This window comes from Microchirus variegatus, assembly GCF_963457635.1.
Source record: "Microchirus variegatus genome assembly, chromosome: 10".
NCBI classification, from domain to species: domain Eukaryota; kingdom Metazoa; phylum Chordata; class Actinopteri; order Pleuronectiformes; family Soleidae; genus Microchirus; species Microchirus variegatus.
The window spans coordinates 1,227,843-1,255,171 of NC_139811.1; the positions used below are offsets into that span (position 1 = coordinate 1,227,843).

Sequence of the window (27,329 nt, forward strand, 5' to 3'; positions counted from 1 at the left end):
TCTCCACCTTGTGCAAAATGTAATGTCAAACACGTTTGGCTGTTTCTCATCTGAAGTCAAACAAAAACCCAAGTGTTCAAAAAAAATAAATAATAAAAACAATGAATTAACGCGTTCTTGTCCATGTTGTACCTTAATCAAATTCAATACCCGAGTTAGAAATGACAACGATGGTGACCCTTTAAACTTTAATCACAAAACTCTCCCTCAGAGTAAGGGAGCGGTGCAACTGTGTTTGACAAAGAAAGGACATGGAAGTGTGAGTTTGTTTTTATTTCAAACCTTTAGTTTGTGTTAATGACACTTCCATCCACGTGGGAACACAACAAAGCACGCGTTCTCGCAGTAACACAGTCGAGTGCTGTGTCGTCGTCAGGAAATATTTTCTAATTCATCATCTCGCATGATCATACAGTCTTTACATGGCATCACCGCCATCTTCAGCTGAGATGAAGCTGGGGTTGGTGTTGATGTGTCGGTGTGCAGACGCCCTCTTCGTCGCCCTCGTCCTCCCTTACATGTTGGTGCTCATCCTGGTCTGACTGTTGGCCGGAGTCAGTTCCCCCTGGCTGCCTTCTCTGGGTGGAGACTGAGGAGCAAACACACACCAAGACAACAATTTAAAATTGATCAAGTTATTGAGATGTTTTGTTGTGGTGTTGCCGCCACTGTTAACTTGTGTTTGAGATAAAGAAATGACCATTGCATCCTTCTACTTAAAGCTCACATAGAGTGGTCCTGTTGCACATATATGCAAGTTATGGAGGTCTACTTACATACATTAACTTGTTTTTATGCTCAAAAACCTCCTAGTTGCTGTAAATGAGTCGATAGAAATCTCTCCTCACTGAAGCTCTCGTCAGCCGCTCTGTTTCAGACTGAAATCTCACACCCAGAAGACAGAACTGTGTTGTGATTGGCCAGCTAACGAGAGCTTTCTCAACTGTCTTGTGATTGGTCAATAACTGGAAGCGATGTAATTAGCACACCAGCTCTCGGAAGCACAGCTCCCCCTTCTGGAACGGTGGATGCACTGCTACTCATTATCAAAACATTGTTTTAACAGTGTTTAAAAATAGCTTCTTCACGACTCCCCGCCTCAGTCCCTTTGACGACCTTTGACCCGGAGTCAGACCCAGAGTCAGAAGACACTTGTCGCTCGTGAAACACCTCCACAACGGACGTTATTCTTCTTCTGCGGTTCAATGTACACAACCGGATGTGCCCGGACTAGTGCCCGGAGCAGGAGCATCTGCTGTTCAGGAGAACCGCTGTTTACGTAACCGGACCGGGTTTTTTTCAGAGATCTCGCTGAGCCCGAGATTACAATTAACACAGCGTTCTCAGCAGTGGCTGAACTGTTTGTTTAGAACCTTCAGGGCTTCATAAACAAGGTAATGACACAGATACAAACCAAAAAAAAAAAAGCGTTAATTGGAACTTCCGGTCAAGGTCCGCTTTAAATGACCTGCTTTCATGGTAGCATATCACTGTAGCATGAACTTTTCCTAACATTTTGTGAGTAGTGTATAATGACCATATATACTCAGTACACAGATGTAGACTTAAATGAACTCTGACTGAGGGCAGTGCAGCTGTTCTCACCTTGACGTGGATCTGGTTGCGCAGCACGGCCGCTCTCAGGATCATCGCTTTGGCTCGTCTCTGGAACTCTTTGCCCATGTGCAGCGACTTCTCAAACGTGGTGCTCCTCTGGTCCACGTCCCTCGCGTACAGGATCTGCACCCATGTGCCGCAAAGAAAGACACTTTAGTTCAGACAACAACGGACTCATTTCAACATTTTTGTCATGCGCGTGTGTGCGTCTGTGTGTTCGTCACCTTGCTGTGAGAGTCGATGCGTGCGTTGATGAGTCCCTCCAGTATGAGCTGGGTGAGCTCGTCTTCCAGAGCTGCTACTGTGGTGTTAAAGGCCTGAGCCATCTTAGTCATGTCTGCTGACACGTAGGGACTGAAATACTAAAACACACACACACACACACACTTTAGTGTTTCTATCAATTTTAACACTTGCAGTGACTTTCATTCATTTGTTGGAATAACTGCTCCCTGCCTATACTGCAGCTAGGACTGCAACGAGGCAAAAACTCTGCCTCGAGTATCCGCTTAATTCCCAACTCGCGCGTCGTGCGGCCTGTTCCGCGCAGGGACCGTTTTAGCAGACGCACACCTGGATTTCAGCTGGCGCGATGATAGAGTGAAACAGTCCATAAAAGGCAGAAAATGTCCAAAGTGTGGGACGTATCACAACAGCACGTCCTCAATGTCCTCAATACGCCAATGTAAACATTGACGTTAGCGTATTAGACAATTAAACAATTCAAAGCGTAAGCTTAAATAATAAACTTATTCATGGTAAATTGTGAGAGTATTATTGCCGACACGCAAGAACAGGTTACCACACCACAGCGGAGTAATTTCCATTATGCATTATTTCAGGGGTTCTCAAAGTGTTGATTCCTGAGGGTCAATTTAGGAACCCAACATTGGACTGAGGGCCGCCAAAGGAAAGAAAAACAGAAAGAAATCCCATTTGTAATAATTTTAATGACCAGATTGCAGTTCTACAGTTTAGCGTTAACTAATATAAGCGTTAATATAACGTAATTTAAGCATTAATATAATAACGCTTTATAATTTACTGGTTAATTACCCAGTATTTTGGCCATTTTTCTTACCTTCTAATTACAGGTTAATACCAAGTAACACATTTCTGTTATATTTACTAGCTACCTGCTTATTACCAGTTTATAACCCAATAATACACTAAAATTCACCATAAAGAAACCAGGTAAATACCCAGTATTTTTGTTTACACTTGTTGGTCTGTATCCAGTAATGTCCAATAAACATTTAACAAACTTAGTCGCTTCTGGATTAAAACTATCAATTGTAAATTCATAGAGAGCCGCCAGAAATATTTCTGCGGGCCGCCATTGGGCCCCGGGCCGCACTTTGAGAACCTATGCATTATTTGATAACACAAAATTATCATTATTTAATATTTTGAAAAAAATATATGATTTAAAAAAAAAAAAAATCTGATTAATCGAGGAATAACTGGTAGAATACTTGATTACAAAAAATATTCGATAGCTGCAGCCCTAACTGCAAAGAAACCTAACAGAGGAAAAAGGAGACTGAAATACTCAAGAGCATTGGTTCTCTAACCCTAACCCGCCAATGGCGGCCCACAATGAATTACAGTTCATAGTTTTAATCCAGGAGCTACTACTACTAAGCTTGTTAAAGGCCCTCAGTCCAATGTTGGGTTCCTAAATTGACCCCCAGGTATCAAAACTTTGAGAACCCCTGCTCAAGAGAGTTGGACAATAAGCTTGTGAAATATGTAGAGAAGCAGAGATCCTCAACATTCTCACCTGGATCAGAGCTCTGTTCCTGATCTGGCTGTAGAGCGTCTTCACATGAGGGGCCAAGTACATGTCGAGCAGGAGGTTATCCTGGACGAGACACAGCAGACACACAAACACGTCCATCATCACGCACAACACTTACGACGACACTGTGAAGAACCGTAACAAAGAGGCGTCCGCGCCAACCTTGATTTCATCCAGTAGCTTGAGACACGACGCGTACTTGGACTCGTAAAACTTGAAGATGATATCGCGGATCTGAGGTTCCAACTCCAGGAATAACTTAAAAGAGCTGAGGACAGATGAAAGAATAATAATAAAAAAACATTATGCAGAACACAGACTTCCATCTATGACATGCAGTGAGATACTTTGAACTAGTGGCTCCTACCTGCTAGAGATGACGTTACGCTGGAGCTCCTGTCTGTCAAATGTGGCCAGAGCACACAAGCCCCCGTACACAGCCACGTTACTGGGTGATAGAAGCTGCAGAGACGCACAAATAAAGCTGTTAAAGCACAACACTCGAAGATCCTTCACAATACAGGGGCAAGGTACAGTAAATCAACTTAAAACACACCGAGGAACAACAAGAGACGAATCAACCCTGGAAACTCAGAATTCCTGTTTAAGTCCATGTTCATTAGGTGGAAAATGCAGCTTTAGCCAAGAAATCACAGAAAAGACTATTCCAAACACAGTCGAGGGCCTGCATCATTCAAAAGAATAGGTTCATTTTTATAAATCTTAATTAATTCGATGCCATTGACGTCTATTCTCGCCTGTCACCAGCTCAACTGACAAATCTTGTAAATAAGTTATTGTTTTGCCATCAAAAGCCCTTTCTGACTGTTGTATGTGTTGTTTTATAGAAGGAAAACACTGTTCAGATGTTTGAGGTGTCACTAAAGCATAAAATATTGGCCCCAAAGTCACTGAGTTTTCTCCATTTTTTTGGTCAAAAACTGAGTTTTTGGTGAAATCAGCCTATTTTCTAATGCCGATTACTAAAGAACGGAAAAAGGTAGAAACAAACTTTTTCTCCAACCCGAAAGAAGAAAGTCTGTTCTTTTCTTTTGCTAGTTTCACCGTATATGTGTTTATAGAACACAATATTCTGTGGGTCTCGAAACATGGGTCAAAATGCTCTGAAAATGGCTGGAAAGTGAAAGAGTTAATAGTCGATTCATAGCACTTGGATCAAATCTAATCGAGAATATGTGTATTTTTTCATTCTTAAAGCTCACATAGAGTGGTCCTGTTGCACATATATGTTAGTTATGGAGGTTTACTTGCATACATTAACTTGTTTTTATGCTCAAAAACCTCCTTGTTGCTGTAAACGAGCCGATTGAAATCCTCTTTTCTGACGCTGTTCGTCAGCCTCTGACCCCCAGAAGACAGAGTCTTGTGATTGGCCAGTACTAGTCAGCACACCCGCTCTCAGAAGCACAGCTCCCCCCTCTGGAACAGTGGATGCACTGCTCCTCATTATCAAAACATTGTTTTAACAGTGTTTAAAAATAGCTTCTTCACGACTCCCCGCCACAGTCCCTTTGACGACCTTTGACCCGGAGTCAGACCCAGAGTCAGAAGACACTGTTGCTCGTGAAACACCTCCACAACGGACGTTATTATTCTTCTGCGGTTCAATGTACGCAACCGGATGTGCCCGGACTAGTGCAGGAGGATCTGCTGTTCAGGAGAACCACTGCTTACGTAACCGGACCGGGTTTTTTCAGAGATCTCGCTGAGCCCGAGATTACAATAAAACACAGCGTTCTCAGCAGTGGCTGAACTGTTTGTTTAGAACTTTCAGGGCTTCATAAACAATGTAATGACGCAGATACACACTAAAAAACAGCATTAATAGGAGCTTCCAGTCTAGGTCCACTTTAACATATTCAACTGAATCCAAAATCAAAAATGTAGGCATCTACTGAGGGATGAGTCTAATAGTGGATGAATCCTTTGTCACCTCACTGCTGATTTCCTCATTCGATTCAGTTCCTTCACAAGGTCTCAGTTCAATTTTCAGTTTGATTCAAAAGCTAAAAGAGTTATTTATTTCAGTTTCCAGATCAATTTGGCTTGGTTGACTCACCTCGGGACAGTCACAGTGGTCAAAGGACGCCTGCAAGAAGCACTTGGCAGCAGGTTTGTATTTCCGAGAGGCCAACTCCGCGAGGCCTGGAACAAACATGATTTTCATGAGGAGCAAAACACTGAAAATCTTCGCGTTTTAAAAGCGGAACAATCTGAAAAGTTGACATCATCATCTGCCACTACATCACAGAGTAGTGATTGCTGTTACTGGCTCTTCTGTGATCGTACTGGGTGTGGAACACTGCTTTACCTGCGGCACACTTTAATTTGGTGAGGACTGCTTGATTCTGACTGTCTCGCTCTCCTCTTTGCTAAAAGAAAAAGAAAAGAAAACAGAGATGGGAGTGAAATTAAAATCTGTATGATTTCTTTTCTCGCACAGTCAAACACACAAACTTCAATAGTCAGGTTTAAGGCCGGTGGTGTCTCACCTCTGCGATCTCTGGTGTGGATTCTGCCTTGTTGACGTAGCTCAGTACGTGGGACCAGTTCTGGAGGTAAACGCTAACCTGTGGACACAGACAAGAGTGGGTTAGTAACTGAGCTGCAACTGATGCCTTCTCACAAATATAAAAGCTTCCTAAACTTGCAAACACTTGACCCTGAGGTCATGACGACGGATCTTTTCTTAGCACACAACGGCAGAGTGAACTGTGAATCCAAAAAAAAAGAGTGCTGTCAGTTAAACGTGTTAATTAACGCGTTAACGCGAACCCATTTTAATAGCGTCAATTTTTTTATTGCGCGATTAACGCCCTCACCACACCGGATGTAGATAGACCGGAAACGAAAGAACAGAGCCGGTGAATAGTCGGGGATTCGGGGACACACACATGCGATTCATCGCGAGTTAACTATGACATTAATGTGATTAATCGCGATTAAATATTTTAATCGTTTGACAGCACTAAAAAAATATTTTGAATGGAAAATTGCTTTCTCATCGAATCGGAATTGTGGGATTCTGAAAGATTCACACCTCTCTTCAATTCGTCTGTCAATTATTTTCTTGAATCATCGATCACATGTTTGGTACCATAAAATGTCAAGAAATGTCCAAAAAAAGTGTTGTTTCTAGGTCAGTTAAACGCGTGAACCCATTTTAGCGGCGTCAATTTTCCGCACGATTAACGCTCTCACCACATCGGATGTAGATCGAGACCGGAAACAAAACAACAGACACGCTGCGCGAGCCAGTCAAAGAGTAGTCGGGGACACACACATGCGCGATTAATCGCGAGTTAACGAAGACATTAATGCGATTAATCGCGATTAAATATTTTTAATCGTTTGGCAGCACTAGTTGTTTCCCAAACCTCAAAATGCCGATGTTCTCACCAAACCAAACTTACTCTGTTCCAATTACTCAATGATTAACAGATGTTTTTAGACTTCATGAATACAGCAGATGGTACCTTAATGACGTTCAGACACATGTTGATGACATGCTTTGCACTGGTGCAGTAATCTCGGGCTCTGGAGTAGCACTTGAGGGCGTTGCTGAGGTCACCACAGTCCAGGTAATGGTCACCCAAGTCATCATGGCCCCTCCTGGACAGGAGGAACAAAGGGAAATGATGTTGAGAGAGTCGAGGTGGACGAGATATGCCGACATCTAAAGATGAATATATCTTTAGATGTCAAACCCAAACGTTTTACAACAAAAATAAAGGAATAGTCCGCACTCTTCAAATAGACTGAAAGGTCAAAATAGTATGCAATGGTGTATTTTGTTCACATGTGTTTGTTTTGCTATAATTTGTATTATTAAATCTCTGCAAGTACTCACACTTTAGTAAACATACTTGTACGCAGTCAATACATCTCATCCTTTCGTCATCAACCACGTGTCCTACCTGATGCTCTCTTTGATGGAGTTCCCCTTGTAGTTCTTCAGGTCTGTATCAAGCTTCTCCAGTTTGAGCAGAGCCTTTTTCCTGGTGGACTCGGCCCACGCTGAGTCCAGAGGAGGAGGAGCTGCCCCGCCTTCAGGCACCGTGTCAGGCACACCCTGAACTTCCCTGCAACAGGACAAGATTCATTCACTCTAGATGTTCAATGGTCCAAAAATAAAATGATAGTAATAATAATCCATGCAATGAACTGGCTATCAGATTGTGGGACCTGACAGTTAACACATAACCGTAATAACAACCTAATTTTTATTTTTTCTCAGCTATTCTCATTTGAGTAATACAAACTGACATAGTGATAATTAAAGGTAATTAATTCAAAGTGAATTGTTAAAAGTAAAAGGCTTCACTTATGAAGTCAATATTTTTTTTTTTTTTTTTAATCAAGCTTCATTTAAATATTTGTGTACCTGTAAAATGCAGATTGTATTAAATTATAACTAACTGTATTGAAAATATCAAATTACTATACTATATAATGAATACTACACTTTACTGTAGTGTAGTGCATACGTAATGTTAGGAGCATGTGTACTTTAGAAGCCTTTTTATTAACCTTTATTTTCTCGTTTCTAATTAACCTCCTGCAGACCACTCAGGGAAGCCTGTTATTAATTAATTAATTTTTTTGTTATTGATTGAGTGAAATAAACGTATGTATAAAAATCGTCGTTCGTAATATCGAACAGATACTGATGTGGGATCTGTGGCCACAGTCTATGTTGCTGAGAACCATTACGACAGGGAACGTTCTATACGTTACCGTGTGGCCTCTGTGAGTTTGCGGTGGATCTCTTCATAGGTGTCAACGTTGAAGGTCCTCTGGACAAAGGTGAGGGCCATTTTCAGGGCTTCCACTCGGAACTGGGGACAGTGTTCTGCAATGAACTGAAGCCTCTCGATACGCATTAATCCACTGTAGCTGGTTGCATACTGCTCCAGGTCCTGGACACAGAATCATATTAATGTTATCACTGCTCTACTAAAAACCTTCAGATGACTCTATAATTTAACATTTCACAAGCAAAGACGCATTCAGTGCACATAAGAGTCTGTGTCATTTTGTCTGCAGTATGAATGATACAGTAGTATATGATATTAATCCATATTGTGACATGAGACAAGATTTGGTCAAAGACTTAAAAGACAGAATATCGTGTCTGCAGGAGACACGCATTGCATTATTATCAAGGATTGAGTGTTAGGGTTAACCCCGGATTTCCACTGGACGCGTTACAGCCGCGGAACGTCAGCGGCGCGGTTCTGCTTCGTCCTCTGCCCGCCGTCAATCCCCACCGGGCGCATTACGGCAGCGGCGCGGCGTCTTGGGAGCCAGCGGTATTAAACGGAAGATCGCGCGATAATCTCGAACGTACACGAGTTCACGAGATCCCGATAGACTGTGTGTATAAAGGAAACAACAACAACAACAACAACAGCTTCTTCTTTTCATTCTCCGACGTGGAAGAACTGTTGATCCGGTGTCATAAATGATTTTATGTTTCTCCACTTCAACAATCAAGTCCCTCGGTCACGACGTAATGTTGATGTGAAGTTGTGACAGGCTATATGACCTGCGTATTTTGTTTTATTTTGAAAGGGGGGGCGGAAATGTTTTACTTTGATTCTGTGTCGCACTTCCTGTCTGGTGCGATCTGCTCTGTTGAAATTTACGCGGTTCAGCAGCGGCAACGGAAAAAATAGAACTGCTACCTATCGATAGCGTTGCGGCGCGGCGAGCCGCTTCTGGGACGCTGCTGTGACGCGCCGCAGCGCGGCCGGTGGAAATGCTCTCATTGATTAGAAGGGAAGCGATCTGCAACGGCGACCGCGGCACCCTGGATTTAGGGTAAGACGAGGTGACAGTTTATTTGATTAATACCAGTGTTGGATTCTCCACGATGTAGTTGGTGTCTGGAGCATTCTGCTGGTCCTCCTGAGGGTCTGCGTCGATCTGCATGGGCTCCACAGATCCCTGACAGGAATAACAGCGACAGCACAGGGTTCAGCACATCTCACAGTGTAACATCTCATCAGCAGCTCAGCTCAAAAATCATTTAAAAAAAAAAAAGACATGGATTTCAAGTTTGATTTTGGACTGAAGAGCATTTTCAGGATGAGGAAACTTAGTAGGAAAGTCTGATGTTCTGATAAAGTACAATCCAAACTAGGGCTGTGAAATGATTACTAGATTAATCATCAACTTCAACTATTCTGATAATCAATTGATCAGAGTGTTTTTCAATAACACTGGGTTATAAAAAAATATGTGTAAGGTGTCTATGTCTTTTCAACTGAATTAGGACCATTTTGCTCAATACAAAAATGACATCCATTTTTCTCAATCAGTCAGGTTTTTAATGCTACTTTGATTTTGAAAATCCTATCTTCTGACTAAATTGTTGACATTTTTGTGACATTATCGCTTGATTTTCGTTAATATTAATATTATTTTGCAAGATTTTCTAGTCGAAGCCATTTCATTCACTTTTAATACAAAAAAAACAATTAGTCAAGTTGGCACATGCAAAACCTTCAGAATGTGTTTATTGCAAGAAATATAAAATAATTTTGCATCATGTGACGTGAAAATACCCGTAAATGTAAACAAAAACGTTGGAAAAAAAATATGTGAAAAAATGTATTGTTCAGAAAGTTGACCTGATCGAGCAAAACCAATGTGATTTTTGAATTCAGCATTAAATCAAAAATGCTAAAATGCTAAAAAAAAAAAAACTTAAACAATATATTTGGTGTTGACCAGTGTGATCAAAACAAGTGTTCTGCTTTCACAACTTCTAAAATGTCCAGGTTTCTTTGCTTCATATAACAAACGAATCATTGTTACTGGATTATTTTGGTTTGAGGACAAAACCTCATCATCATTTAGAGATTTGGGAAACAGTGATCAACATTTTATGGACCAAAATGACCACTCAAGACAATTATGAGAATAATCATTAGTTGCAGCAGCTACAATCAACAACAGTCATGTCTATGTGACTGACTTTCCCTTTGTTTGTCGGAGATACTTTTATAAAACTGGACAGGTCATGTGGAAGAGTTAGTCATGTCAATGTCCATTCTCGCTAACTGGACTTTCTAGCCAATGCTGCAATGCAACTATGTGGAGATGAAGCTGTTGACAGACTTGTTAGTTCACATTACTTCAACTATTTATTTCAGTACTAGTGAGAAATGCACTGGCAGCGTCCTATACTTAGATGTACGGTGTGCAATGTTCCAATATCACAGCAGATCTACGCGGTACACGCTGAACGATGCTACCGGGACAGGAGCCTAACCTGACCGCATCATTCGCGAACGGGCTATGGAACTGGGAAGCGGAACTTCATTTTATTAATGATAACATGACGATAACGCTACACTTCAGTAAAAAATAGTATTAATTGTGGCATGTACATCAGCATTTGCTGTTCGGAGCTTATGTGGCTAACTGCTAATAACAGGAAGTTAGCGCGGAAATGCTAGGTTTGGTTAGCTGCGTGCTACAAAGCCAAATCCTCCTGTCGTCAATGGTGTATTTTTGCATTGGATGATAAACGTAGTAGTAATTATGTCCACCTCGTTAGCTTATTACTAAAAGTATGTATTTGTACCACTGTACTTTTCGATTAATCTCCACCTATGACGATGTTATTATCCACTGTCGGCCTCCAAGCAGTTAGCCTTCATTTCCAAAGTCCTTTCAAACAACATGACAGTTTTAAGCTTTAGTGTTTAAGAATGTAATACTTTTCAAACGAAGGTTTGAGAACCATTACACAATCCGGTCGAATCAAAAGCTTCAAACAGAACGCACCGAAATAAACATTACATGTCATTATTTATCCTCGTTATATTCACGTATCTGGACAGTGAATCTCCTTGAGAAAATATTAATAGCAAAACATGAAAGCCAGTTTATAACGCGTCTCCTTATAAGTTATCCATACAACTTAACAATAAAAAAGCGAATACTGCAGGTTCTCTGACCAGAACAAGCGTAGTTGTGATTAGCTTAGCCTAGCTAGCTAGCGGCTAGCTGTGGTTGCTTCACAAGTGCCGAGGAGCATCGTTTCCCTGGTTTAAAGTCACGTACACAGCAGTGGCTAACGCTTACCTGAAAATTAAACACTTGTACGGGCAAAGGCATCTTATTATTCAGTGCGGTCACTGCTACAGGCTCAATGTAGCATAAGGATGTCCACTCCTGCAGCCGATTCTGGGTCAGCTGTCGATCTGTGCGACAACCAGGGAGGGGGGGCGCAGTTTGTTGTCGTCATCATCTAAAAAAAAAAAACACCACACATAAAAAAAGAGAATCTCCACAACCCGGAAATAAACACGGAAGTCGAATTTGAGGAACAGAAAGTAGACTGAGGCCGGTGACGTTTTCACAAGTACGTGGGAGTACGAAAGTACGGAGAAATATGGATATTGGGAAACGACCAAAGTGTTCTGTGACTTTTTTTTTCACTCGCCATTTTAACTGCGCAGCTGAAGGACAAAAAAGTGAGTGTTTAAATCTTTAAATCTTCCCGTTTTTCTCGTCTCTGTGAACATGTAAATGTGTTTTCGTCGTTAACTCAGGTTCTATTTGACAAGTTCGTTGGTCTCCAGTTGTTGTTGTTGTTGTTGTTGTTGTTGTAGTTTTTTTCTTTCCTGTAACTATCAGTGTAACAATGTTCCTCTCTAACTTTCAGACTTCCGTAAGAAAAGCACTTGAAGCTCGGATAGTTGCTTTCAAACATCACTTCTCTCACGTGTATTAGATGTGATTTAGAATAATCGATGATATTGTGTAGAAACAAGTCCATCTATGATGAAGTTATTATCTTTATAGATGTGCTCAGTGACAGAGGTGGTCCCTATAGACATGAAGGATTTATTCAAAAATGTATCACAGAGAGAGTAGAATAAAATTAAAGCTATTCATTGTGACTTAAAATGCTCTGATTAGAGATTTGCCCAAACTATTACTTGGTGGGAATGTAATAATAATAATAAAATTATTAGGAAAACACAACACAAAACGGCTGCTTTCCCCAAAGCTACTCTTTTATGGAAACTACATTTCCCAGAATACCTTGTTCCAAACTAAATGAAGGAAGTTCATTTGAAGATTTTACATGGATATTACCACATTTAAACCCGACACATCCCCAGTAAAACTGAAACTGAATCAGTTACTCATTTATTGTACCATTGTACGTATTCCCAAGAGTTTTGGGTTCAAACTGCTCTTTTAATTTTCTCAAACAAAGAACAAAGTAGTTCCAACATTATAAGACATGGTTTTCTGGTTTCTCATGGTTTCTAAACCAATTCTTATTCAGAATCTGATAAAATTTGAGATTTTAGAGATACACCAGTCGATTGTTTGGTCCGTGGAATGTCAGAGAGTGTGAACGTGTGTGGATTCACTTGGGTCTCAAGATAATGTTGTTATATCCAATGTCTTGTTTTTTCCATGATCCGGGTCTTCTTGATTTTGATGATTTTATCCGTCAGATAAGGCCTTGAAGCCGGGGAGTGGTCACACGAGAGAAGCTGGGGAACCACTATAAAAAAGTATAAAACTATAGTATTGAATTATTTGTTGATTAATTACACTAAACGACTCTGTTGTGAAGATAATCCTTTCAAATATGACATGGAGCCCAGTGGACTATCCCCGTGTTCTCATGATCAGGGTCATGATTTAAGGTTTGGGTGTGGACCTCAGAGGATTTTCAGAAGCCAAACTGGACCTTGACACTCTTCAGTTTGAGAATAAATGGACCTTTAAGGTTTCACTCTTCTCGAACTGCAGGTCAGGAAAATGAGCTCAAAGCTTCTGTGTGTGTGTGTGTTCTTGTACTTGCGGCATACTGAGGACCAGTGAGGGTTTTTAACCAACAAAGTGAGGTCATTTTGGCCGGTCCTCACTTTGTTTTCATTGAAATCCCTTCCTTAGGTTGCTAGAACATGCTATACTCGATTTGTCAAAAAAAAAAAAAAAAAAAAATCAAATTTTGGACGACATAGTATAGTATGACTTTTTTGTCAAATTTTGGACCAAAATGTTTTTTTTCAAAAAAAAAATTCAAATTATTTTATTCAAGTTTTGGATGACATAGTATAGTATAGTATAGTATAGTATGGTATGGCGTTAAATTTTGGACCAAAAGTTTTGGGTCAAATTGTTTTTTCACATTTTGGACGACATAGTATAGTATGACTTTTTTGTCAAATTTTGGACTGTAAAGTTTTTTCCCCAAAAAAATGTAAATGTTTTTTGTCAAATTTTGGACCAAATTTTTTTGGTCAATTTAAAAAAAAAAAAAAATGTGGTCGACATAATATAAGTTTTTGTAAAATTTTGGATCAAAAATTTAAAAAAAAAATCGAAAAAGTTTTCCAGCCCTTTTTGCTCTGGGGCTCCACCTGCTTACATTTTATGGTACTGCAACCAGTAGTTCTTTGTAGATGTCATTCATTAAGTAGATATTTGTAATTGTGTTGATTTATAAAGTGGAAATGCTGGTCCTCACTTTGTCACCAAGCCAGTCCTCATTATGCAGCGTGTGTGTGTGTGTGTGTGTGTGTGTGTGTGTGTGTGTGTGTGTGTGTGTGTGTGTGTGTGTGTGTGTGTGTGTGTGTGTGTGTGTGTGTGTGTGTGTGTGTGTGTGTGTGTGTGTGTGTGTGTGTGTGTGTGTGTGTGTGTGTGTGTGTGTGTGTGTGTGTGTGTGTGTGTGTGTGTGTGTGTGTGTGTGTGTGTGTGTGTGTGTGTGTGTGTGAGCTCACAGTCTGTTTTTCTCTCTTAGAACGACTGAAGTCCAGAAAATGAGTGGCTGTGTGGTGGAGGACGAGGACAGAGCAGAGTCTCGAGGACTCCACCTTCTGTCTTTGAAGAAAGATGAACCTCTGGGCTTCAAAAGTGACCAGTCTATGGGAGAACCTCTGGGCTTCAGAAGTGACCAGTCTATGGGAGAACCTCTGGGCTTCAGAAGTGACCAGTCTCTGGGAGAACCTCTGGGCTTCAGAAGTGACCAGTCTATGGGAGAACCTCTGGGCTTCAGAAGTGACCAGTCTATGGGAGAACCTCTGGGGTTCAAAAGTGACCAGTCTATGGGACAACCTCTGGGCTTCAAAAGTGACCAGTCTATGGGAGAACCTCTGGGCTTCAGAAGTGACCAGTCTCTGGGAGAACCTCTGGGCTTCAGAAGTGACCAGTCTATGGGAGAACCTCTGGGCTTCAAAAGTGACCAGTCTATGGGAGAACCTCTGGGCTTCAGAAGTGACCAGTCCATGGGAGAACCTCTGGGCTTCAGAAGTGACCAGTCTATGGATCAACCTCTGGGCTTCAAAAGTGACCAGTCTATGGGAGAACCTCTGGGCTTCAGTCCTGAACCTGGAGCCTCAGAGACAAAGTAAGAGACACTATTTCCTGTGGAGTCAAATTCATAAAAGTGTAGGTTTACAACCAAACCTCTGTGTCCTCACAAAGACAGAAAGGCCACCCATGACCACCTGTTGTCATAGCAACAATTTCAGGGAAATGTCCAAACTTGAGTGCAGCTCTGAAAGCAGGAACAGATTCAGAATCTGATGAAAGTGATAATGAGAGAGTGTGAGACAGCTGTAAGACAATAAACTCAAGGACAGGTTTGTCTCATGTCCCCAGTCATCACTGAGGTCAACATTTGCTTCAGTTCATGAAGGAAAACAAACAAACAAACGAAGGACGAAGGGTTTTTATTCAGTCTGTCTCTAGTAATAAAGACATGTCTTCACAGACACACGTCCACCTGTCCCTGACATGTTAGTAATAAAGACATGTCTTCACAGAGACACGTCCACCTGTCCCTGACATGTTAGTAATAAAGACATGTCTTCACAGACACACGTCCACCTGTCACTGACATGTTAGTAATAAAGACATGTCTTCACAGACACACGTCCACCTGTCACTGACATGTTAGTAATAAAGACATGTCTTCACAGAGACACGTCCACCTGTCACTGACATGTTAGTAATAAAGACATGTCTTCACAGACACACGTCCACCTGTCACTGACATGTTAGTAATAAAGACATGTCTTCACAGACACACGTCCACCTGTCCCTGACATGTTAGTAATAAAGACATGTCTTCACAGACACAAGTTTGCTGTTCCTGTGGACGAGCAGACGTCCCACTGTCCTCTGTGTCAGGACGTCCTGAAGGATCCAGTCTCCACCAGCTGTGGTCACCAGTTCTGCAGACGCTGCATCTCCTCATACTGGGACCAGTCTGGTCCACCAGGAGTCTCCTGCTGTCCTCAGTGTGGACAAAGACCCAGGACAGGATGTGGACCACAGGGTAAGACTGAACATGTCTCTGCTGATGTCTTCAGGACTTTTCTGTCAAACAGTATCAGAATTTAAGACCATGAAAGGATGGTTTACACTGATTTTCCTGCTTTTCTATCATTATTGTTCTCTTGTATGCAGATGATTCTCTTTCCTTCACAATCATCACAGTTCTTTTAGAATAATTCGGTCTTTCACAATAAAGTTCTTCAAGTCATTAGAGTGAAAATGACTGTAGTTTTTCATTTGACAACAAACAACATAAAACAACAACATCACAGACGTTTAGTTGAGTTTTTCTGTCCCTGATGAAAATAATCCTCAGCTGCTCAGATTCTTTCTTCAGTCTGACTTTGTCTCTTGTCTTTCAGCAGATGTTGGTCTGCAGGAGGTTCTAGATGAACATAAGATCAGTCTGAGGAGGAGATTTGAACATGTGACTGAAGGAACTGAAGGAAGAGGAAGTAGAACCCTCCTGAACAGGATCTTCACTGAGCTCTACATCACAGAGGGACAGAGTGAAGAGGTCAATACTCAACATGAGGTGATGCAGCTGGAGACCACCTCCAAGAAGAAGATGGTCCAGGACACTCCCATCAAGTGCTGCGACATCTTTAAAGCCTTACCTGACCAGCAGGGGCGCATCAGAGTGGTCCTGACCAACGGCGTCGCTGGTGTTGGAAAAACCTTCTCGGTGCAGAAGTTCACTCTGGACTGGGCCGAGGGTTTGGAAAACCAGGATGTGAATCTGCTGATTCTGCTTTCGTTCAGGGAGCTGAACCTGATCAGAGATCAGCAGCACAGTCTTCTCACTCTGCTCCATGTTTTCCATCCAACATTAGAGAAGGTCACAGCAGAGAAGCTCGCTGTCTGTAAACCTTTGTTCATCTTTGACGGCCTGGATGAAAGCAGACTCTCACTGGACTTCAACAGCAGGACGCTGGTTTCTGACGTCACACACAGGTCATCAGTCAACGTGCTGCTGACCAACCTCATCCAGGGGAATCTGCTTCCCTCAGCTCTCATCTGGATAACTTCTCGACCTGCAGCGGCCAATCAGATCCCTCCTACATGTGTTGACAGGGTAACAGAAGTACGAGGCTTCACTGAGGACCAGAAGGACGAGTACTTCAGGAAGAGATCCAGTGATGAAGATCTGTCCAGCAGAATCATCTCACACATCAAGACGTCCAGGAGCCTCCACATCATGTGTCAAATCCCAGTCTTCTGCTGGATCAGTGCTACAGTTCTGGAGCACATGTTGACCACAGAGCAGAGAGGAGAGCTGCCCAAGACCCTGACAGACCTGTACTCACACTTCCTGCTGGTTCAGACAAAGAGGAAGAAGAACAAGTACAAGGAAGGACGTGAGACGAGTCCACAGGAGCTGATGGAGGCCGACAGGGACGTTCTTCTGAAGCTGGGGAGGCTGGCCTTTGAACATCTGCAGAAAGGAGACATCATGTTCTACCAAGAAGACATGGACCGGTGTGGTCTTGATGTGACAGAGGCCTTGGTTTACTCAGGAGTTTGTACAGAGATCTTCAGAAGAGAGAGTGTGATCTTCAAGAAAACAGTTTACTGCTTTGTTCATCTGAGCGTTCAGGAGTTTCTGGCTGCAGTCTACATGATCCACTGTTTCACCAACAGGAAGACAGAGGTACTGCAGGAATTCTTCAGACAAGATGATGATGATGATTACTCTTCTCTAGATGTCTTCATGAAAGCAGCCATGAAGAAATCACTTCGAAGTCGAAATGGTCACCTGGACCTGTTTGTTCGCTTCCTTCATGGACTCTGTCTGGAGTCCAACCAGAGACTCTTAGGAGGTCTGCTGGGTCAGACTCAGAACTGTCCAGAAATCATCCAGAGAGTCATCGAGAACCTGAAGGAGATGAACGAGTTCAACATCTCACCTGACAGAAGCATCAACATCTTCCACTGTCTGACAGAGATGAACGACCAATCAGTGCATCAGGAGATCCAAGAGTTCATGAAGTCAAAGAACAGAGAACAGAAACTCTCTGAGATCCAATGCTCAGCTCTGGCCTACATGCTGCAGATGTCTGAGGAGGTTCTGGGTGAGTTGAACCTGGACGAGTACAACACAACAGACCAGGGAAAACACAGACTGATTCCAGCTGCGAGGAACTGCAGGAAGGTTCAGTAAGTTCAGACAATAACTTCATCAATCAGTGATGATTAATGGTTTGCTTCTCACTTTGTGAGTCAGCTGTGTTGTTTTTCTGCAGATGTTTTAAATGATGAAAGTTCAAAGTTCAGATTTATCAGCTGGTTGTGATTCTTGCTTTGAACTGAATGAAAACATCCATCCATTTTCTACAGCTTTATCCTCCACATGAGGGTCGTGGACGGTGCTGTGTTTCAGCTGACAGGGTGATAGACCTGGACAGTTCACCAGTCCATCACAGGCCTCTCACTCTCACCTATGGTCAGATTAGAGCAGGGCTGTAAATGCTTAAGTTTACCATTTACACATGTGCATAACAACTTACAGATCACAGTGGATCTACAGAGGTACAAAGTCACAGGTTCCTAGAACTAAGAATTCTAGTATTTCACATACAGTTAGAACATGTCAAGATCTAGAAAAATCTTTGTAGAAATCCTTAAAGCGGAAGTAGACCGGAAGTTCCTATTAACGCTGTTTTTTGGTGTGTATCTGCGTCATTACCTTGTTTATGAAGCCCTGACGGTTCGAAACAAACAGTTCAGCCACTGCTGAGAACGCTGTGTTTTATTGTAATCTCGGGGCTCAACGAGATCACTGAAAATCCCGTAATAGTTACGTAAACAGCGGTTCTCCTGAACAACAGATCCTCCTGCTCCGGGCACTAGTCCGGGCACATCCGGTTGCGTACATTGAACCGCAGAAGAAGAATAACGTCCGTTGTGGAGGTGTTTCACGAGCGACAGTGTCTTCTGACTCTGGTTCTGACTCCGGGTCAAAGGTCGTCAAAGGGACTGCGGCGGGGAGTCGTGAAGAAGCTATTTTTAAACACTGTTAAAACAATGTTTTGATAATGAGGAGCAGTGCATCCACCGTTCCAGAGGGGGGCGCTGCGCTTCTGAAAGCAGATGTGCTGGATAGTACTGGCCAATCACAAGACTCTGTCTTCTGGGGGTCAGAGTTCACTCTGAAACATCGCGGCTGACGAACACCGTCGGAAAAAAGAGGATTTCAATCGGCTCGTTTACCGTTTTTGACCATAAAAACAAGTTAATATATGTAAGTAGACCTCCATAACTAACATATATGTGCAACAGGATCACTCTATGTCACCTTTAAACTAAAGTGGAAGCTAATAGAAATGCGAGCCCAGAGAACAAATGAGGAATTACTGCATGTATAACTACATAATAGAGGGTTTTCACGGCTAATGCATATCAAACTGTAGGTCCTTGAAATGAAAAACTCTTGGTAAATGTTACACCTTGGGTATTCATGATATCATACAGTTAAGGTTAGTTTGAATAAAGACGTTATTGATGATATCAGGATACGCAATAGACGGAAGACTCGGACCCAACTCGTATGGATCTGCACCACCAATAAACCCTAACTTTTCCAAATATCGTGCCCTTTCCTGCGGACCAAGTCCTTCCCTTTATGCCTTTGCATGTATTATGCATTTTGAGGAGCTTTTCTGTGGTTTCAGACATTTATCCATCGCAGTTTTTACCTCCGAGCAGCCTCCGAGTACCTTTTAATATGGCCGCGCATCCGGTTTACTGCCCTGAACGTGACGTAGGTGAAAAGCCTCTGTAGTAGTTGATAATCTTTAATGTAGGGTTAACTTTCCTGCTCTGCTCAGAGAAGCAGCTGGGGGAACACATGAACAAGTAACATCTTTATTGGCAACAACAATAAAACTTGGGATGCATCGAAATTAAAATTTTTGGCATACAAAAAAAATCAGGAAACAAAATCGAAAGACATGATTCTGCCAATTCTGCCCCATTGTTTTTTTTTAACTAATTTTGTTGTTATGGCTGGGACTGTGTGTACTTCACTAAAGTCAAGCCATTGTAATATTATATATTATTTTATAGAGGTGCCTTTTTTATCACCGCCCCTGCACCGATGGTCCCTCCTGCGCTCCTCTGTATCCAACACAGTCTGAATCATTTCTCTACACGCAGCTTTTTATAATCTTTATGTGGATCAGTACAGTCGTGATGAAGTGCAGGGAATCAGAGTAGATCTTAGTAAAACGTGTTGACAGAAGAAGAGAGCACTTTTCATCGTTTTCACTCCGTGCTCCGTCTCAACCTTTGTGTAGAAGACGCTGCAATTAAAGGAACAACTGAGGCATCGGATGATTTTTGGCTCATACGTTTCGGCTGCTGAATTCTCGGTGCATCCTTCCTATATTATTATTATTAGGGACCAAGCGCCACAGAGTGCGAGGACTTATGGTTCTTTGAGGAATTCTTATTATTTTTCTCTGCAGGGAATTTGACCCACTGAACGTGCTTGATAACACATGTCAGAGCTGGCAAAAAATTTGATAAAATTATAAAAAATAAAAAAATATGCCAATACGATACTATTCTGATACGGATGCTCTGTTTGCTTTAGTATTATTATTATCATCATTATTGTTGATTTTATATAAGGCTTTAATAAACTCCACACACACACACACACACACACACACACAGTCGTTGTCTAAAGTCTCATCTTTTATTCTTTATTCAGGTTGAGTAACTGCAGTTTGTCAGAGATCAACCGTTCTTCTCTGGCCTCAGTTCTGAAGTTAAACCCCTCACACATGAGAGAACTGGACCTGAGTGGGAACAAACTTCATGATTCAGGAGTGAAGCAGCTGTGTTCTGGACTGGAGAGTCCACATTGTAGACTGGAGTCTCTGAGGTGAGTTCACTGACTGAAGCTGCTGTTGTTTTATTTAAAGGTGCATTATGTAATAAATCTAAATCAACTGGTCATAAAATCCTCCTAATGTGTCACAGAGACTCAGGAATAATGTTCATATAACAAACTCAACTCACCAACAACAACAGTACAGACAAAATATTTGCATTAAAGGTCCCATATTGTGCAAAATCAACTTTTTAATCATTTTAGTACTGATATTTGGGACAGGGGGACATACCAGTCCCCAAAATGTGAAAAAACAAGACTCAGTCATGTTTTAGTGGTTCCACTTAGTGTAAGTATAGGTGATAAAACACGCGATGTTTAAACCTATCGCGGAGTTACGACATAGCGAGCATTTCACCGTGAATGTTGGCACCCCGCCAGGCAGAGTACTTCACAGAGTACTTCACAGAGTACTTCACAGAGTACTTCACAGAGTACTTCACAGAGTACTTCACAGAGTACTTCACAGAGTACTTCACAGCTCCTCCGTAGCTCCCCCTTGTCCCTGTGAAATACGAGACTGCAGGCAAGGGAGGAAGAGTGGCTGCACAGCGGAGCACAGTGTTTTACACAAACTTCCAGCCTCAGAGGTCCAGTGGATATATTTTATTTATGAAAAGGGTGTTCACAAGCTTCACAAGCCCTTTGTTGTTGATCGTGTATGTAGATTCCTACACTGGAAAAACACCTTGAACGCACCAGTTTACGTGCCTGCAGCAAATGCAGCTGCGGTGACACTGGTGCGTTCGGGGTGTTTTTCCAGTGTAGGAATTTACATACACGCGGCGCTGCGCTGCGCGGCGCGGCGCGGTGCATTAATCGTTTTTCTTCGATTCTAATGTTTTTATGATCGCGAGAAGCCAAAATCGTGGTCACTCTATGCATTACGGTGAAACTCAGTAACAACAGGTAAACGGACATTACTATGGGGTATATGGAGCGGGGGTTGTGACGACGGTGCATGACAATAGGTGATAAGTGGCGACAGTATGGCTGTGGATAGTAAGTTAGATCGACACTCCCCTGGAAGAAGTGGATGTGTGTTTACCTGGGTCTCATTCACATGTAAATGATCAGGCACAAAAACCGAGTGTTTTGAAAAAGGCTGTTTTGGCAGAGTTATTGAACTGCTATTGTGCTTCATCCTTATGATATTTTGACTAAAGCATGACACAGACATGTTCATTAGGGCATCAGGACCTAGTTTAACTTGGGGTAATAGGGTATAATATGGGACCCTTAAAAAAATATTTTGCAGACCGCAAATCATGTTTTGGCGTCATGTGGCGCCACCTACCGCCGTCTACCAATCATTGCAGTCAGTAGAGTCTCAGCTGCCGAGCAACCACGGGTTGCCAGTTACATCAGAAAAAGAAACCTAAAAGACCTCGGTATTTTGAATTTGAATGTAGTAACTGTTTTTGGCCACATTCTTACATATGGCGCCTTTAACTTTCCTTTTATTAACATTAAACTCATTTGATTCTCTCTCTCACACACACACACACACACACACACACACACACACACTCACTCACTCTCTCTCTCTCACACTCTCCCTCACACACACACTTTCTCTCTCTCACACACACACTCTCTCTCTCACACACACTCACTCTCTCTCTCACACACACACACACACACACACACACACAGTCGTTGTCTAAAGTCTCATCTTTTATTCTTTATTCAGGTTGAGTCTCTGCTTTTTGTCAGAGATCAGCTGTTCTTCTCTGGCCTCAGTTCTGAAGTCAAACTCCTCACACATGAGAAAACTGGACCTGAGTTGGAACAAGGATCTTCATGATTCAGGAGTGAAGCAGCTGTGTTCTGGACTGGAGAGTCCACATTGTAGACTGGAGACTCTGTGGTGAGTTCACTGACTGAAGCTGCTGTTGTTTTATTAAACTTTAATTGTATTAACATTAAACTCATTTGATTCTCTCTCTCTCTCACACACTCACTCTCTCTCTCTCACACACACACACACACACAGTCGTTGTCTAAAGTCTCATCTTTTATTCTTTATTCAGGTTGAGTCGCTGCAGATTGTCAGAGATCAGCTGTTCTTCTCTGGCCTCAGTTCTGAAGTCAAACTCCTCACACATGAGAGAACTGAACCTGAGTGAGAACGATCTGAAGGATTCAGGAGTGAAGCCTCTGTCTGATCTTATGAAGATTCCAGACTACAGACTGGAGACTGTGTGGTCAGTAGAGTGTCACACAAACACACACATACACACACACACACACACACTTCCTGATACAATCACAATCACAATTACAACATCAGGCAAATGGAAAAACATTTAAATTTTTCATCCAACATGTAAGTCGCCATGGACAAAAAATTAAAAATGGCCGACTTCCTTTGTCGGCCATGTTCCCTGTTGGTCTTGGGCTGTTACATTGAATTTGGTGCAAATAAGTTTCAGCTTTGTCATCCTGGGTTTCATGTTAGGGGGCGCCACTGAGGCATTCTGCACCACTTTGACACACACTCGTAAACAACACGAAGTCTCTGCTGCTTCACTCTGACTCTGCTCCTCTTCTCTCAACAGGTGGAAGTGATGATGATGGTCTTCATGAAGATGATCTTCATCCTGAGTCCTTCTGATCTGTTACTGTCATCAGATTACATTTGTAACGCAGTAACGTAACGCGTTACACATTACAGATACAAATCATTTGTTTCACGTTGTATTTGCTGATGTTGATGAACAAATTCATAATTGCACAAAATGTTTAACCTTGTTCTTGTTTCTTCCGACACATTTTTCTGTGACATGTTTTATTGAGTTAAAGCTCACATAGAGTGGTCCTGTTGTACATAAATGTTAGTTATGGAGGTCTACTTCTACTTGCTTTTATGGTCAAAAACCATAAAAGCCGATTGAAATCCTCTTTTCTGACTGTTCGTCAGCCACGATGTTTCAGAGTGAACTCTGACCCCCAGAAGACACTGGCCGTTTCTCAATACCCAAGTATGCCAGTATGTACTTGCTTACTTGGAAAGTACATACTTGAGAAGTACGACTGAAGTACATACTTGCTAAACATGGGAGTACACGAGCATGATTCTTCAATTGGAACAGCAGCGTACTTCCTTGTTCTACTGTTTGAATGGCAGGTGGCGCCATCTATAAACCTCGTTACCGCCACCTACAGTGTTGATGAATGAACATATAAAATACTTTTAATAAATACATATATTGTTGTTATTTTCACATTTTAAATATTTTATACACTATAAAATATTGTCCATTATATGTAAATACATATACAATGACAGTGCGACTTTAATATAAATCTAACATTCAAAGTTACAATAAATTAAACATTAATATTAAACAAAATTTCACACTTTCAGGTCAAAACGTTTGCATTAAAAACAAAACAACATGTCAACAACAAATCTATCGATCACACCAAGTATGTAATGACGGAGCCGTCTGAACCAGCGGATCATTCCATCAGAACAGGCCGAGGTAACGCTGCTCTGTGCCGGTTACTGTGAGCACCGAGCGTCCACACAGGCGGAGCTGATCACCTCCGACAGCGCCGCTGTCAATCTATAAATACGTCATATCTTATTACACAAACCACATGTTTGGATTCTAAATGACTAATTTCTCGCCTCAAATGATTTCAAAACTGCGTTCCGGGACACAGAAAAATATTTATTTCAGGTTTATATTTGTATTTTATCCTGCTGTGTTCCGCCGAAATGCATTTTGGGATATATGGCTTTCCCAAGTACGCTCAAGTCACCACCAGATGCATACTTGGTAAAATGGGCGGAGCGAGAACACTTCCGGGTATGAGAACCGTACTCGCTGCTCGCGTTCTTGAGAAATGGAACAGAACTTGGACTGAGGCTGATGACGTTTTTACAAGTACGGACAAGTACGCACAAGTATGGTAATTGAGAATTGGCCAGAGTCTTGTGATTGGCCAGTACTATCCAGCACATCCGCTCTCAGAAGCACAGCGCCCCCCTCTGAAACGGTGGATGCACTGCTCCTCATTATCAAAACAGTGTTTAAAAATAGCTTCTTCACGACTACCCGCCGTAGTCCCTTTGATGACCTTTGACCCAGAGTCAGACCCAGAGTCTGAAGACACTGTCGCTCGTGAAACACCTCCACAACGGACGTTATTCTTCTTCTGTGGTTCAATGTACGCAACCGGATGTGCCCGGACTAGTGCCCGGAGCAGGAGGATCTGCTGTTCAGGAGAACCGCCGTTTACGTTTTTTACGCTGAGCCCGAGATTACAATAAAACACAGTGTTCTCAGCAGTGGCTGAACTGTTTGTTTAGAACCTTCAGGGCTTCTTAAACAAGGTAATGATGCAGATACACACCAAAAAACAGCGTTAATTGGAACTTCCGGTCTAGGTCCGCTTTAAAGAGCATAAAAGAGATGGTGTGCACTTCCTCTTTTCAGAATAAAGATTCATGCTGATTCAGGCGTTTTGTTTACACTGTTACGTCTCAGGGGATGTCTTGGAGTAATCCAAAGGTAATGTAACTAGTGAAAGAATCTGGAGTTATGAAACTATTTTTAACACGTTATTGTTCCTAATAATGATCATGAGTCTGCAGGTTTTCTGGCCTGACTTTATTTTAATATTTTATTATGATTGATGATATGATGATTATTAACCATAATAGTAATTATAACGGTAGGTTGTAAATCACGCACACAAAAACAGCTACAAATTTGAACTTTGACATCCAACTTAAAACACAAAGCATAGCAACGACACCAAAACATTCATGGTTAATATTCAAATGGAATTGTTTATTTTATCATCATAATATTACTTACTGTTGTTATTATTTTCTTATATAATAATAATAAATAAATTCCCTGAGTTCTGTGACAGCAACATCTTGTATTTTACAAATGTATTTTAACATTTTTGATTGTTAGCATAAATGGAAAATCAAAACAAAAAGCGTCCAAGAAAACAACATGATACCCGTAAAAAAGCACACATAAACTAATAGCCACGGTGAATTAAATAAACCATTCAGTTGATCATTTTCACCTTTAATTACGTCATTAAACTTTTCGTTTTGCCATTCATTTATTATTCTCTCATTCTCTTTATTATCCTCCCAACGTCGTCCTGTCAACGTCACGTCGCTGACGTCAACGCGCAGCAGAATATCACGTGACGTGAACACGCGTCACGTGACACGTGGCAAAACAAGCTAGTCGTAGTTTGTCACCGAAGCAGTACGGCGAGGAGAGATTGAAGACATCCGGAACGTCACAATAAATGCTGTCTTTTACCGGTCATATCATGGAAAAGCACGGCCACGCATACTGACGGCGATATCGTGATTCTTGTACTTAAACAAACATGAAATGCGCTCACGGAATGTGATTTTAAAACTCTAATCTCGGTCTGCTCTGGTTATAAGATATTTACGCTGATAATTCGCAGCACAGATGCTTTTATTTTGAAAAAACACACACCGGAAAGGTGAGTGTTTGTTGTTGGTTGGTGTCGGTGAAGGGACAGGTCATCTGGTGTGTGCTTTAGTTTTAGTTTACTGTCTGTTTGCTGAACGTTGGAGCCTCGTTAGCCTCCCCGGAAGGCGATTCCGCTTTCCTCCAGCTGTGTGACACCACAGCGGCTCATGTTAGCGAGGAGACGGGGCTCTGCGCTCATTCAGCCCGCGAGTGAGCATCCAATCCCCCCGGCTGACAGCTCCAAGCTGCCCTGCTAGCCTATAGCAGCCGCTAGCACATTAGCAAAACACACTGGGAAGCAGGTAAGAAAAAATGACGCGTTACGTTAGCGTTAGCATCGGTGATTAACCCACATTTATCTAAACTTTAACAATAATGAAATAACGCCGGTGAACCAGCCGCTGCCGCCTTGAAGTCCGCCGAACAAGGGCTCAGATCACAGATTAGTTATGATCCTAGTCAAACTCAATTCATTTAATTTAAAAATAATTCAATTGAAGCCGATTTGAAAAATGCTCTTCAAAATGTAATCTAATGGTGGAATGAAGTGTTTAACTTGTGCGCCTTCGTGCTGACATTAACGTGAGCTCGAAAGTGCAGCGTAATGTGAATGGAGTTCTTTTTCCATGCAACAACCGTTGGTTTTTGTTTATCTTGATTTTGTTTATGTCTCATGCTGCTTTTCCCTCCTACAGGTCAACACCAGTGTCATAAACCATGGCAGGTGGAATCACAGAGAGCGGGGAGCCCTACTCTCCATTTGTGAGTATATCACAGAATCCTGTGATTAATTCATAATCAGACAGAAGTTCAGCAGCAGACTGTCTGAACTGTCTGACGGCTTTTCAAATCTGCTTAAATCTACCATATCTGAAGAATATGTTTATTCTTGCGCATAAACAGCCTTTTCTGTCAGGAAATGGAAGAAGTTTATCTCGCTGAGTAAACTGTACAGTTCTCTCACACCACGCCAAAGTCCATAGAGAAAATCAGTGATTTTATGACGCAGCATCTGACTCCATCGGTCAGTTAAAATGTGTTATTTTGTGTCACCGGTGTTCGAAAGCACTTGTTTTGTCATCGACTTCAGTGACTCAAACCTAACAAACCACTCAGCGGTGTCGCATCCAACTACAGATTGTCTCCATGGATTTTGGCGCCATTTACAAACTTCAATTTCCCGATG

At 41.9% G+C, this 27,329-nt stretch overlaps 3 protein-coding genes across 4 annotated transcripts in view; 2 read left to right on the top strand and 1 right to left on the bottom strand.

Annotated features, from left to right (window-relative positions):
• Positions 1-239: 239 nt before the first annotated feature.
• Positions 240-11,670, bottom strand: gps1 (G protein pathway suppressor 1). The gene is made up of 14 exons (XM_083896309.1): positions 11,537-11,670; positions 9,296-9,388; positions 8,177-8,358; positions 7,357-7,521; positions 6,916-7,051; positions 5,932-6,009; positions 5,751-5,811; positions 5,499-5,584; positions 3,786-3,880; positions 3,581-3,686; positions 3,401-3,481; positions 1,842-1,979; positions 1,606-1,740; positions 240-589 (listed from the first exon to the last, which is right to left on the bottom strand). The coding sequence occupies exons 1-14, from the start codon at positions 11,567-11,569 to the stop codon at positions 515-517; spliced, it is 1,464 nt and encodes a 487-aa protein (XP_083752435.1). The 5' UTR covers positions 11,570-11,670; the 3' UTR covers positions 240-514.
• A 2,989-nt stretch (positions 11,671-14,659) lies between these two features.
• Positions 14,660-23,418, top strand: LOC310932903 (NLR family CARD domain-containing protein 3-like). Of its 2 annotated transcripts, none has more exons than XM_083896302.1 (7): positions 14,660-14,828; positions 15,559-15,761; positions 16,123-17,917; positions 20,475-20,648; positions 22,351-22,527; positions 22,691-22,864; positions 23,219-23,418. In XM_083896302.1, the coding sequence occupies exons 1-7, from the start codon at positions 14,671-14,673 to the stop codon at positions 23,226-23,228; spliced, it is 2,691 nt and encodes an 896-aa protein (XP_083752428.1). In that variant the 5' UTR covers positions 14,660-14,670; the 3' UTR covers positions 23,229-23,418. The 2 variants fall into 2 exon arrangements, with proteins under 2 accessions (XP_083752428.1, XP_083752429.1); XM_083896303.1 differs by having other exon boundaries at positions 16,126-17,917.
• Positions 23,419-26,282: 2,864 nt separating this feature from the next.
• tmem104 (transmembrane protein 104) overlaps positions 26,283-27,329 on the top strand; it is a 58,557-nt gene continuing 57,510 nt past the window's right edge. Inside the window, exons 1-2 of the mRNA XM_083897118.1 lie at positions 26,283-26,445; positions 26,839-26,905. Of these exons, the coding sequence (XP_083753244.1) occupies positions 26,861-26,905 (45 nt within the window). The 5' untranslated portion in view covers positions 26,283-26,445; positions 26,839-26,860. The remainder of the gene's footprint in view (positions 26,446-26,838; positions 26,906-27,329) is intronic.

Bases quoted from the DNA above. Each gene is read 5' to 3' on its own strand.
- gps1 (XM_083896309.1), bottom strand. From the start codon at position 11,569: ATGCCTTTGCCCGTACAAGTGTTTAATTTTCAG. The intron at 5,585-5,750 runs GTAAAGCAGTGT...TGTTTGTTCCAG, and splicing joins CAAATTAAAGTGTGCCGCAG to GCCTCGCGGAGTTGGCCTCT. The intron at 3,881-5,498 runs GTGAGTCAACCA...GCGTCTCTGCAG, and splicing joins ACCACTGTGACTGTCCCGAG to CTTCTATCACCCAGTAACGT.
- LOC310932903 (XM_083896302.1), top strand. From the start codon at position 14,671: ATGGGAGAACCTCTGGGCTTCAGAAGTGACCAGTCCATGGGAGAACCT. The intron at 14,829-15,558 runs GTAAGAGACACT...ATGTCTTCACAG, and splicing joins CCTGGAGCCTCAGAGACAAA to ACACAAGTTTGCTGTTCCTG. The intron at 17,918-20,474 runs GTAAGTTCAGAC...TTCTTTATTCAG, and splicing joins AGGAACTGCAGGAAGGTTCA to GTTGAGTAACTGCAGTTTGT.